At 44.8% G+C, this 13,731-nt stretch overlaps 2 protein-coding genes across 3 annotated transcripts in view; one reads left to right on the forward strand and one right to left on the reverse strand.

Annotated features, from left to right (window-relative positions):
• Positions 1–13,731, reverse strand: part of LOC100746538 — a 67,910-nt gene that overhangs the window by 40,107 nt on the left and 14,072 nt on the right. Inside the window, exon 2 of one of the 2 annotated variants that reach the window (XM_024368070.2) lies at positions 4,495–4,538. In XM_024368070.2, the coding sequence (XP_024223838.1) occupies positions 4,495–4,536 (42 nt within the window). In that variant the 5' untranslated portion in view covers positions 4,537–4,538. Of the gene's footprint in view, positions 1–4,494; positions 4,552–13,731 lie in introns of those variants that run through there. The other variant, XM_033321086.1, reaches the window with a different exon arrangement.
• Positions 1–13,731, forward strand: part of LOC100741428 (probable serine/threonine-protein kinase yakA) — a 56,817-nt gene that overhangs the window by 21,549 nt on the left and 21,537 nt on the right. Inside the window, exons 2-5 of the mRNA XM_003490031.4 lie at positions 4,754–4,821; positions 6,753–6,970; positions 9,718–10,019; positions 11,659–11,800. Coding sequence (XP_003490079.1) covers positions 4,754–4,821; positions 6,753–6,970; positions 9,718–10,019; positions 11,659–11,800 — 730 coding nt within the window. The remainder of the gene's footprint in view (positions 1–4,753; positions 4,822–6,752; positions 6,971–9,717; positions 10,020–11,658; positions 11,801–13,731) is intronic.

Genomic DNA, 13,731 nt, shown 5'->3' on the forward strand with positions numbered 1-13,731 from the left:
CGGAGAGACGAGAGTTTAAGGCCGATGATGCCAGCCAGCGGTGGACGACGCGAAAGTGCGAAGATAACGATGGCCGCGCGCTATTAACGAACGGCCAACCGGAACGCAGAACGCAGCTGCAACTTTGCACGCTCGGAGAAACGGCGCAAAGTAATTCCAAGCTTTTTCTTCGCGCCGAGGTAACGGCGCTGCGTGGCGGAGGAAAAAAAATTGGAAAGAGACGAGCTTGCTGCCACGGTTCTCCTCAAATGCATCCGAACGATCGTTTGCCAGTGCGCGTTGCACCGTGAATACTCGACGCGTCGCGTCGATAACACTACGAACGAGTACGAGTGCATCCCATGGTCTTCGTACCTACCTACCTACCTACCTACCTACCCACCTACCTACCTACCTACCTACCTACCTACCTACCTACCTAGCTACCTAGCTACAGCCCTACGAAGCCACTTTTATCGCGGCTTTCTTTTTCCCTTTCCTTTCAAAGCTTTCCTTCCCCTCCATCTCTCTCTCTATCTCTCTCTCTATCTATCTATCTCTGTCTCTCTTTCTCTCGCTGACACACGCACACCAAACTATCGTCTCTGCGTGAAAATGAATTTCTAAGGATATTCACGAGAGTAACGCGATACACGATCTTTCTTATCGACGTTTGCTCGCCGATTCGAGTTAACCTTACAAACTTTGCCAACGCTGACTACGGAATATCGATGAAACGATCGTTTTCGATATATACGAGGTTTGTCGTAACTAGCCAAAAACACGAGGCGTGGGTGTTCGCGAGAAAAGAAAGCAAAACGATATCCTTTCGTTCGTTTCGATCGTTACGAGGTGTGTTTGTCGCTGAGGAAATGGCATGTCAGGTTGCACAGAGGAGAGAGAACCACGGAGCTACGTTCGCTCATTGCCACGTAATATTATATGATTTTATTTGTAAACACGAAACTTTCCACTACTGTTGTCCTGTTTCGTTGAAACGACCTAACGACACGGAGAGGAACGCGTGCAGCGAAAGACGAGAAATTCGCTTGTACAAAGTCCGCTTGCTCGACGAGATTTTATTTAACGTTACCGACCGATCAGATCAACCTGCGCTGCTACGCGAACAAAAACCCATAAACAGGGAGAATCGGTGGAACGTTCGTTGGTTCGCCAAAGCGTACGTACACAGCGAATCGCACGGTACGTAGAAATGTTCCAATTTCTCCGTATCCTTTAAGTAAAATTATGTTGCGAGTATTTCGAGCGTGAATACACCGATTATATCGCTTGCACCTACTATAAGTAGCTTGACGTACGACGTCTAAAAGTAACTTTGTCGAATCTCGAATAACGACACTCGATAAAATAAGTGTGTTTCTTCGAACGTGACGGTCGTGCGTTTCTTTCGCGACGATTACAAAAGCGAGCGTGACGGGCGATTACGCGGCGTTGTGGCAAAAAATAAACTTAGTTCCGGCTTTTCGAGCGTTTTCGTTCGATCGTAAACTCTACCCACTCCAAGATCCATACCCGCTCGAGATACTTTACGTAACTCTTTCGTCCTGACGAGTTTTTCTTTCGCGGCATCGTTCTGTCTTCGACAGTCGTGCAAACGTTTCTCTCCTTGCAACCGTATCGACAGAAAAGTACCGCTTCGCCTCCACGTTCCAGCGATACCGCGACGCGTTTTACGTCTCTACCACGTGACGCGACAGCAAGAGGGTTATGCGGATGGATCGACGTTCGATCGAGTTTCCGGACAACGATTCCAGAAGGTTCCTCTCGCGTCGCAGTCGTATCGACGCTTATCGACGAGAGCTGATTTATCGTCGGCGAAAATTCTGACAAACTGTTTTACCTGCACTACTTCGTATCGTTCGTTCGTTATTAACAGACTCGACCCTACGTAATAGTCGACCGTACTACAAATCGAACTTGAGAGAGAATTTTCAAGTTTTCATTCAACTAGTATTTACGTCGAGACGGAAACGTACCGATGATTATGGCATTTAAGTTCGAATTATTACGGATATCGATGTCTCTAACCGCATATTACGTTCTGTTTTACCTACCTACGTACTTAAATAATACACGTACGTATATCAAAGTAAAATACGGATAGTAAAACACATTAGCGTCTGTGTCTTTTAAGCAGATAACTCAAGTGTATTCTATCGATAAGGTCGCGAGTTATAATGCTTCTAATTATTAATCTATCACGAATTTGCATACTTTACACTAATTTAAATATCGTTACCACGAGTCCACCAAGATATAACGTACGAACCTACCAATATATATTAAGTTGTTCGAAAAGTGTCTTTTTTTTACAGACACGTCTTTTACAACGATGCATCTTTACACAAACGTGAAACCTAACCTGTCCAACGTTGTGATCTTCATTTTGATAGAACAAAATCGACCATACGTAATTCGGTAAAATAATATAATGTGCATCCATTATTTCCTTATAAAACGTAAGAAACTTCTCCGACGACCTGATAGTAACGAAGGTAAATTCAAATTCTGCAAACCTTCGTTTACGCTATAATTTTGAAGCTGCTGTTGCAGAAGAAATCGAAGCGTTCGTAGCGAATCTCGCAAATATTAGAAAGCTCAGGCCGGACAACGTACTCGCAAATATTGACTTCGTATTTTGCCCCCTTTGTCAGCAGCTTCGACAAACGTATCGGGGGGGTCTATAATTTTCGATTTTAACGGAAACAACGAACCTGTCCGCATTATGTTGCGCCGTACAAACCGTACAAACCGGATTGTTTGTATTTAGTCTCGAACGTAATATTTGTAACACGGGCCGAGTGCCCATTACGCACGGCATGGTGCGGTGTATCGCGAACGCACGGAACCGCGTATCCGCTAAATGGAAGGCCTTCTCCTCTCTACATGTATATTCGTATCTACTCGAATGCTCGTTGACGTCCGCTGACTTTCTCCGCTTTTCAGATTCCCTTCCACGCGGTAAAACGAATCGATGACTTCAAATTCCAGTTGCACGCTCGTGCTCGTATTTCTATATATTTATATTTTTGCCACCTTCGTTCTACGAGTACCGCCCTACGTACGAATCTTTTCTTCTTCGACGCGTCCTATCGAATACCAAATACCAAATAAACACGACTCGACTACGATTAACGGCGTCTACGTGAATTTTCGATTCTACACGACCGTAGAATTTATCGATCGAGGAACGACCCGTTTAACGAGCCTTCGATTCGTCATCGGCCAGAAATCTGTTTGCCTTACAAAGTCTGAAATCCACGCAGTCTGATGGCTATAAATATTGGCGTAAAGCTGATCGGCGCGTGTTCCATCGCCACGTGGCTGAACAAAGACCGAAAGAGTGGAAGAACGAGAGCGAGAATGGCGAAATTCTGCGGACGTGAAACTACTTAATCGATCCAACGACACAGCTGATCGTAATGGTTTCACTTGCCGAGAAGTTTGTACAGCCGCTCGGAACACGTAATCTCCGCGCGACTCTCGCGATTCGAATCTTCCGCAATTGCGGCTCCGGGATACGCGACGATTTCCACTCACGTTCGTAAAGTGCGCGTTTATCAACGAGGGCCGAGAGACGACGTCGCGCGTTTGTAATTCGCGCAGAACGATTTCGATGTATGGCGTGCACCTTTGGCGTAGCATGATGCTAATAGGACCTCGTAATTAGTCGAAAGCTAGCTAGATGGATGGAGATCGAGAAAAGCAGAGAGAAAGAGAGAGAGAAAGAGAAAGAGGGAGGGGAGGGAAGGTAGCGAGGACGATAGGGGAGGAAACGAAAGGGGTAGATAACAGAGAGAACAATCGTAACTGGCGGTTGATTATACGGAGCATAATCAATTAAATGTGGTGCACGCGGGCTTATGCGGTGTAACGACGCTGCACCGATTACGATTTTCCGCTAATTCTCACCTCTGTTACTTTTCTTCTCCGCGTGCTTTTTCTGCCCCCGTAGATATTAACATTACCGGTATTTAATTGCCTTTTAGGAAACGCGCTCGGACCCTTGGGAGAAACAGCAAGTTTCTTCGATTTAACGCGGCTCGAGGAAACGCTCGAACACTCGTCGGCATCTTTTACGAACACATATTACGCTGTACGAAAGTTTCGAAATTTTATTAGCATTGTAACGACACCCAACTGTAGTAACTAAATATTCGTTAGATTAATACGTTTAAGATGGTTAAGCGGTAAATATTTTGTAACTGGCGCGTAATAATTCTGCATAAGCGCGACAGTCGTGCCTCGTTAAAGTTCTAATGAAATTTCAAGATGTTTCGTGCGATACACGCGTTACACGCACGCCAGTTTTCTACGACGAGCCACTGTGCGTGAAAATCTTTGGTCACCCGGAAGGAAAAATCGCGAATGAATATCGCTGGAAGAATCGGATACCGATTTTTGGCTAAAACGATGTATAAATAATGCTAAGCGCGCGCTCCAGTATCCTTGGACGAATAAAACGAAAAGTGTTTCAAAATAGGTTAAAATTACCTGTTGCTGGTCGGTACACAAAGGCATTTCCTCCAACTTCATTTCTGTAAAGGAAAGAAAAAGGGAAAATAGTTTAACGATTTATAGACTTTGAGCGAAGACCGCCTAATTTTAAAGTACAATTGCTATCACGAATTGCGTGGCTATTTTCGTATAAAACGGACGATAAAAACGTTTTAATACAATTATCATCGATACAGTTTCGTTTGTTAATATAATTGAATGTAACGTAATATAGTTTCGTTGGTCGATTTTGCAGATCGTATCCGTCGCCTGTGCAAAATGGTGGACCGAACGGCACCCCGATGAATTGCGCTGGTTCTCAAGGTAAGAAAAATTCCAACAACAAAGCGAGAAATTGAAATCGAATTGGTACGCGTGTTACAATAGTCGAACAAGAAGAGAATACGCGCGCGTTCCGAAAGTTCACAGGCAAATTGTACATTTTGGAGATTGGAACGGTATTTCGCAATAAAGGAAGAACGTCGCTGATTAATCAGTGCAGCGAAAAATTCGGGAAAACGTTCTACATATTAAATTAGCGTTGTATTAAATTTATTGGCGGAGTTCTCTTTTAAAGATTGGCCAGGCGCGGCGCATCGGATACGCTCGCAACCTCTATAGTGTGCGAACAATTTCCAACTATCAAACGTCGGCGATGTATAAAAGCAACGACTCCGATATTTCAGAGGAAAGTTTCAAGCTACGTTGAAAAAATTACCCCCCTCGTGACAATTCAATATTGCACGATTACGCGGACAAAGGTATAACGAATCAAATATCGTTTTAATTTTGTATATTGTATCTTGCAAATATGACTACGCACACAAGCCGAAACGTAGGTGATTCATGCGTTTGGCATGCCACAAAAACGCCCGCTTAATCGCGTACGTTCATTTTCAAATTCAACATATACCGTTGCTCGTATTTTCAACGGGGAATTTCGGCGGAAAAAGATTTTTCGAAAGATAAGCGTAAAATCGTCAAATCAGCCGATAAATATCAGCTCGTAACATTTCCTTCGATATTCGCGTTTTTTCCTTTAATTTTCCACCTTACTCGATCGAATTGTTCGAGAACGTCGCGTCCTCATTACGAATTTCCGTCGGATAACGACACGTTCCAGCGAACGCTGTTCTTAGTCGCGCGTTACGCACGAACAGGAAAAGAAAAACGATGAAAAATTCATTAATAAAACACGTTTGTTCGGTGAGTTCTATCTCGTTCGCCGATAGCCTCCCGTACGGCTCATAGTCTCGTTCTTGTTTATCGTGGCGTTTAGAAAACTTATTCGAGATTATCCCAGATACTCTGCAAGCGCGTGAAAGTTAAAGCTTGAGAAAACCTAATCGCGGAGCAATCTTTTTTTAACCGTTGCTCTGAATTTTCGCGACAGCAGCATCGTAAAAACCGAGCGAAATTTTGAGTAAGCGATTCGACGATATCGACAGTGTAAACACATGGTGGAGGTTGAAGAACGCGTAAAAAACTGTTTGAGAAGAATCGAAATTTGATGGAAATCGTCGACTAGCGAAGATATCGCCGATGATGAACATTTTTTCCCGGGTCCGTTGAACGTTTGCACGCGTCGTTGAGCAACTTTCGACCGCGTTCTCCGTTTCGAAATCCTCGAATTAATAGAGTGATCGAACTTACCGTCGTATCGTTGGTATTAAAAAATCTGAACGAAGGTTAACGAGACGCGACCGTGAAACGTACAGGCGCCGAGATCGCGAAGATTCGTGCGAGGAAGGATGCGGATTTCGAGGCTGGAGTTTGGAACGGCGTGCAACGGCATTTTATTCGAACCGGCGAGATACGGTTCCGCATTTGCGGAAAGTTGAGTCGCGACGTAAAAATATACCTGCAGCGATAAGCTGGTGGAAAAATAACGCCACGTTTTTCCGTCCAGATCGATATTAAAAATATTCGAAAGTAGCGGGAAAACGTGGGAGCGAGAAGAACGGGGGAAAAAGGCGCTGCGAGAGAATCGAACTCGTTCGAAAAAGGAGCCCGAGCCTCTTCTATTCGCCATGATTCTCGATCTTCCGTGTTCTTTCTCGAACACGATATTTTCTTTCCTATCGGCAAGATAAACGAAAAAAGACGGAAAAGCGAAGCTACGAGAAACCGCGAAAGATTCGAGTGCGAAGATCGAGGAGGATCGAAAAGTAGATTCGAAATTGCTAAGTTGCTAACGATCAAGGCGAGAAGAGATTGAACCGACGTCGGTGGGTGCGATGTCTTTTTCTGTGCAGGGGTGATGGTAAAGCAGGAAGCGAGGGATGACGGTTACGAGACAAGTCCGGACCTCGAGATGAGGAGCACCGGTGGTGACAGCAGTCAGCAGTACCACACGCCACTGACACCGCACACACCGCACACACCACACACGCCGCACACACCCCTCACGCCGATATCGGCGACAGCGCATCAACCCCAGCAACCTGGCTCGACCGCTTCCACCCTCGGACAGGTGAGTTTTTTCCTATTTCTCTCCAGAGGAAGGTACACCCGCGAAACCTCGTTCGAATCCAGTTTCCACACCTCTTCCCTTTCTATCTTCCTTTCTCTTCTGCCAAGCTTCCTAACAAATCTGTAGCCAACATTCGCTTGTTTCCATTCGACCACCAAGTTTCCATCGAAAATTTCATTTCTACTAATCGCGTGAAACGTGAAAATTATATTTATCGGACGGAAGAGTATTTTTAGCTTGCACCAACGAACCACCATCGAGTATACTCGAGAGGATATCTCGCTTAATCGATCGCGGTGCTACGCGAACGTATAATTCCGTGCGATATAAACAATGTTCTTCTAAGCTTTGCAAGTAGTTTCTCGCATTTCTCGCTGGAAAGCTTCGCCGAGTCGATTTTTCGTGTAAGCGCGATATCGTGGAATCGAAATTAGACGAAAGGCGGGCAAAGAAAAACGAACAACGGACGAGAGCGTAAAGAGCAAAGGTGACGTGGCATGAATCGCGCGAAACGATAATATTAAACGATGCGCTGTTAATCGACACGCGCGAGTTTCCGGAAGTGAACGATTGCGCAAAGAAAAGTTCTTAGGTCTGTTTAGAAAGTGAATCAACGACCGACAGAGACGCTCGTTGCGAACGATCGTATCGATCGGATCTAGCGGCCGTTCGATGAAAATTACGAGCAATAAATTAAGACGAGAGCACAGCGGCGATCGGCAGATCGAGTTTCCGCGATGATACGCCAAATGGTCGATTCGCGTTTCCACGTTAGTTTTACGGCTGGCTTATGCAACGAGGTTTGTCGTTGACACGTAACAATGTGAGTTATGCGAATGGGTCTGGTCCATCGCATTCTTCGCAACCTATTTTTTCGGCACAAGGTCGATCCAACTAAACATTTGGCACACGTACATATCCAAGGCGAGGTAAAGGTGAGAGAATTTACATATCGGGGAAAAGTTTCGTGGATAAAAAGCCTTGTACGGTGAACTGCGTCTTTGAATTATTGACACAAGTTTGCGATCCAATTCGTTTCATTCGACCTAACGATAGGCCGGTGTTTTATCCGAATTGCGCTGCTCGACTTGAATTCTCGCGTTAAACGGCCCTCTTTCGCGCGAGCAATTAATGAAAAATGATAAACGTGCTCGATCGGATGTAAAAGGCTGTTGGTTTCTCATGTCTAGTTCACACTGATCGCAACTATTGGCAAATAAACGCAGCAAAACGTGCGTACACTGGAACTCGCGAATAGCGTTTCTGTTATGTACCGTACGCCGATCAGTTCATGTGCTCGCGAAAATTTGCAAGATATCAGCTAACAGTGTTCGATACTATCATATTTCACGAATATGTTTGTAAATATCTTAGATTTGGAAGTTTCGCGATATTTATTAGATAACGAATTTATGGTTCTTGCAGTTTCGCTGAGTTTCAGTGCATTCTTGATAGATTTTCAGATAGAATTTTAAGCCTGTCCCGAGGACATTCAAGCTGAACGTACACGAAACAAAGCGCAGCGTGCTATTAGAAATTCGACCAGAATAAATAGCACGCGAAGAAACGGTAATCAGATGACAAACTGGTATGGTGAACCATTGGCGAACGATGGCAAGCGATGCGTCGCGATAGTCGCCAACTGCTCGTCAACAACGATATGAACTCGGCGTTAGCCTTCTCGTGGGTATCGCTTAATTTTTAAACGCAAATCGTACACACCGACTGCTCTCATGTCGCACCAAGATAACCTAAGATCGAGGCTAAGAAGTCGAAAGATAATCGGTCGCGGCGACCAAGCGGACACTGATAAAAAATATCCCTTGCTTTTGTGCTCTGCACTCAGCACTGTTCGTTCGAAGATTGCAACCAATAGCTATAGATAATCGTGTCACTGTCGCGTCGGCTAGTTATCTCCTCGTGAAATTTACATCGATGATCGATTGCTGCCTGCTCTCGTCCGGTTGCTGGCTTTTCGTAAGAACCGATTCGTCAACCCTAATTTTCTTCGATTTAAGCGGTCAGTATTCCTTTTCTCCTTTTGTTTCTTTTTTAGATTCGAGATTTCTCTTTTTAGTGGAATTGCTTCTTAGCCATGTAATGATATATATCTTTTTGTAGTTCTGAATCTTACGTCGCTAATGACATACAGTACACGCATGGTAGAAAGTGGAGAAACGTTTTTTTCAATACAATTTGAACGAATACGAAAACGCGACTGCACAGTAACAGAAGAATATGTCGAAGACGGTTAATTAGGTGCGCCTCTTAACATCGGCACGGCCGTTAAAGCGGTTAAGATCGCGCGAAGCTACTACGAAAATACGTTGAAACGTTCACGGGCATCGAGAAAACGATGAGAACGCGAATGAAGACGTGTGGACGCGAATTGACGTGTAGCGAGTAATTACGAACGATAATCTGTTTGACAATTTTGAAACACTATTGCGCGACTAGTACGTGTATATTTTACGATCGTACGTGATCACGATACCGTGTGCGTTCGCTCTCTGCCTGTCGTTCAAACGTTATTTTCCCAACGACGCATAAAAAACCCACTGCAAATTCGCCATCGCTGTTGTCACGATGGCAAAAAGTTGTAACAAGTTAGTCGGATGTTGATCGCACGGAATCGCCGTGATTAGTTATGGTCTGTTGATTTTTTCTAAAGGAACAAGGGCAGCAAGGAAAAAAAGAAGGAAAAAAAGAGAAAAATTAGTTTTGCTAAAAGAGAATGTGATTCGTAGGTGGCGATCAAGTGCGAGACTCCGGTGGATCCGTACTCGTTCGTCGACGAGGAAATGTCGATGGGCGGCATCAGAACGGCGAGCAGTCCAGTTGGCAATCCGGAAAACATGACGTGTCCAGCTGGAGGCCAAGGAGTCCTCTCTACACCTACGTCGACGCCGCCTGGATCGCTATCCGGACCGCAACATCTTCAGATGAACCTCGGCGTAATGAACGGCAGCGTGAATCCGCAGTTGGCGGCGCAACAGCCGAAGAAACGCGGCCGCAAGAGAAAATCCGAGATGATTCTCACACCCGAAGAGTAAGAACGCATACGAGATTTTCAATATCTTTTTCTCGTTTTCTTAGACGTTTTGTTTCCTTCTTTTTTTCATTTCTTGCGACTATTACTACGAGATCTACAATTTCATAATCACAGTTCTTCCGCGATATATTTAATATCGGGACCTTCTTGCGCGATAACCTGCCAATTAAAAATTGTAAAGTTCAACTTCTCCTTTATGATTCCGTAATTTTACATTCGATTCGTTGCCGAAGATGTTACGGTTAAACAATTTGCGAATATGGATAATTTCATTCGTTCTAAAATGTTGTTAATAATAGTAACGAAGGTACAATCGCAGCAATTTCTTAATATTCCGTTTAAAAGAATCGAAATGTATGAAATAGATGGTAAAGACGTCAGAGTATCTTTTCTTGCTTCTGTAGCACGTCGACTGCCACGCGTGTTTTCACTGAAATCACCGTCAGGCCACGCGTGCCACAGTACCAAGCGTTCTCTTGCTGGATATTTTAGTAATGCGAGTAAATAATTTTCTTAATGAACCATTTTCGTATTACTTTTATAACGATTCGATAGTTTTATTATTTCCTGTAGAATATCTTTTCAAGTACCTTCGCAAGTAGTCAAATAAGCGTAACACGGATACGGGTGACGCGGCCCTACCGAAAACTTTGCTGTCACCCGAATACGGGTGTCGTGGCAGTCAACGTGATAGAAAAGGACAAATACGGCTTACATTTGTTACGAACCGTTCAACAGTTTAGCGAATCTAGCGAAGCTAGCGAAGAGGAGAAAAATTCGCGCGTGAACCGCGTTTCATTCGACGATAAGCTAACGAGATAATTCGAATCGGTCGTATATTCGTGAAATAATTTTGGCAAGTACACCGCGTGCGATTAGTGTTCGTGGTCGACGGGTACAGTTCATTCTAAATAATAATTTGCGGCGAGGTCAATAGACGTGGATCGATGCGACCAGACTCGATTATAGCTGTTCGCTCCATGCGAACTTTGCTTCCACCGTAAACGAACTTCTTCAACGTAAATAACGCGCTCGCGATCGAAGGAATCGACCAGTCGCGAGCATGGTATTCTTCTCTCCCCTACGAAAGCTCATTATATTCCCGATAGTTACGATACACCTTTAAAAAGTTGTCTGCAATAGCGAGCAAGATCGTTTGATTTGTTGCAAGAATATTCGTCCCGTTTCCCTCTAATTCGAATTAGAAAAGCTTCAAATCCGATTTTTTCGCACAACTGAGTTAGCAAGGTGGCTGAATCGTTGTCATTTTTATACGTGCAATTACATATTCCATTTATAAACCCACAATTAGTCTACATCTTTGCTGTACTATTGTATTACCGTGTTCATCGTGAGAAGAAAAGTCTGTCTCGAAAAACTTGACCGAAGAAGACGGCTTATTCTCTCGGATTGCCATATTCTTCTATTTAAAAGTCACCTATTCTTTCACGCGTCGTTTCGTTTCTATTAAGAACGAATCACGTCGTGGGTGTTTCCATTCGCGAACAACTGGCCTAACCGAAACGAATTATTTCATTATTTGTCAACTTAGGGTCGCACAATTATAGAAATTCGTTGATGAGGGAACGACCCATCTAACAGGTTGATACAACGATACGATGTAAATTTGATTTAGGGCGGAATTAGCCGAGGCGAAGAAACGAGCAAAGACGTACAAGGAGAGAAAGAAGCACGACAGATTCGACGGTATGCCGGAAGAGGAAGTGAGCAAACGCGTTCTTCCAGATCATCTTACCAACAACCTGGACATTATTATAGTAAGTTGACGAATGTTATTCGTCGTGACAACTATATGTATATATATGTCGGAGATGAAAGAACATCGAGATTTCCGGTCCGGAATGTTGGGAAAACCTCCAATACCCTAGTCCAGACTTTTACTATAGCTACACTTAAGTAATAAAAATAAGAAATAGTTCTAATGTTCCAATCTGGCTTTATGACGATGGGTTCGGGTTCAAGGTGACATAGCGGGTCACTAGAGGTCACGGGAATGTATGGAATGATTATATGACTCTCTTTAAAAACAAAGATTGACCCGAGAAGTGGGGACGAGAATATATAAGGGCAGTTTCATTTGGATTACGGGTTAGTTAGTCGTTGGACGAATCGCTGATTGAGTTATCGAGAAAGTTACCCGAATCGTGTATCACGTTGATACTTGTCATCCCGTGGACAGTGGATTCGTTATCGAACCTGAATTCGTTGTCACCATCATCTCGACCATCCTATTACATAAACAATAAACATTAGCTACATCCGCGACGGTAAAGTAAGTACAGGTTCATCGAACGCCCCAAAATTCCAACCTTACTCCGACATATACATACATATACAATAGAAAAAGTTGGACGTGGAGGCGCGATCGAGGACGATGATGCATCGTCAGTTTGGGTCGTATAGTTCCGGAAGGAAGTCGTCGCGCGATCCTGTCCCGTCGTTTTTCGCGAAGCAAGAAGGATTAATCGGATTATCCGTCGGCATAACGGGCGTCTGGTTAGCAGGAAAATCCATCTCGAAGGTAGCGAGACGGTAGGAACAAGTAACGACGACAAATAGCCGTTTGTAGCGCGTTCGTCAGGTGTCGTAATCGCTTTAATGGTCCATACCCAATTCGGTTATCACGCTCGACGTTGGTAACGAGCGCGTTCACCACCTTCCTATCGCGGGCCGTTTCATCGAGCACCGTGTCGATCGAAAATCGTTCTATTTCCAATCGGCAGGACACGACGCAACGGGACACGCGTTTGCGATTTTCCATCGGTTTGTGAAACTCTCTCGTCACGACCTTGACTCGCGCGTCTCGCCAATCGTCCGATATCCGTCTATTTATACGCTGGATCGCGATTCACTCGAGTTCTCGATCAGTTCGAGAGAACATAAGATTTCTGTAATCGCGTCACGAGAACGACGCAAGGATTCCTGGCGATCGCGCCTCTAAAAGCGAAACAAGCTGAAACGACAGTGTAAGAGAAAGATGCAAAGGGTGAAGGAAGGAAGGGGAAGGAAGAGAGAGGGAGAGAGAGAAAGAGAGAGAGAGTCAGTTAGCGGCTGGTTCATATTCATATATTACGCGGAACGAGTAGTCAGCGCGGTCGATCATCCGTCAAACGGTGTAAACGCTTTAACGGGCCGTGGGCAATTCGGTTATTACGGGCGTCGTTGTAATCGAACGCAACGGGACACCGGTGTCGGCCGGCCTTCGTCGAGGCTCTCTACCCCTGGATCCCCGATTCGAAGCCCCCTACCCTCACGGCGGCCTGCCCCTCTGCCTCTCTATGCTCTACCTATCGAATCCCCCGGCCCCCTAACCCAGACCTGCTCCGATCTCATCGACGCGCGTTGTTTTCAATCGGCGACAATTCCACACCCTACCCTGGCTTCCAACCCCCGTCATTTTATCCTCGTTTATCCCGGCCGAAGCGCCATTCGACGCCGACCGACCGGCTAACGCATTGGCGTTAACGCGCTAATGCGATACGTACTTTATGTACGGAGGGAGAGAACTCAACCACCCGTACGCAACAAACGATATAACGCGATTTCGACCAAAAGTTCCACGACCCCTCACGCGACTCACTCTTTCCTCTGTCTCTCTCTCTCTCTCCTCCTCCTTCTCCACTTTTACTCGATCTCTTCTTGACTTTTAATTCTTTTCAAAAAAAAAAAAAAAAAAAAAAACTTTTTC

This window comes from Bombus impatiens, unplaced genomic scaffold, assembly GCF_000188095.3.
Source record: "Bombus impatiens unplaced genomic scaffold, BIMP_2.2 scf_0389, whole genome shotgun sequence".
In the NCBI taxonomy this organism is placed as follows: Eukaryota; Metazoa; Arthropoda; class Insecta; order Hymenoptera; family Apidae; genus Bombus; species Bombus impatiens.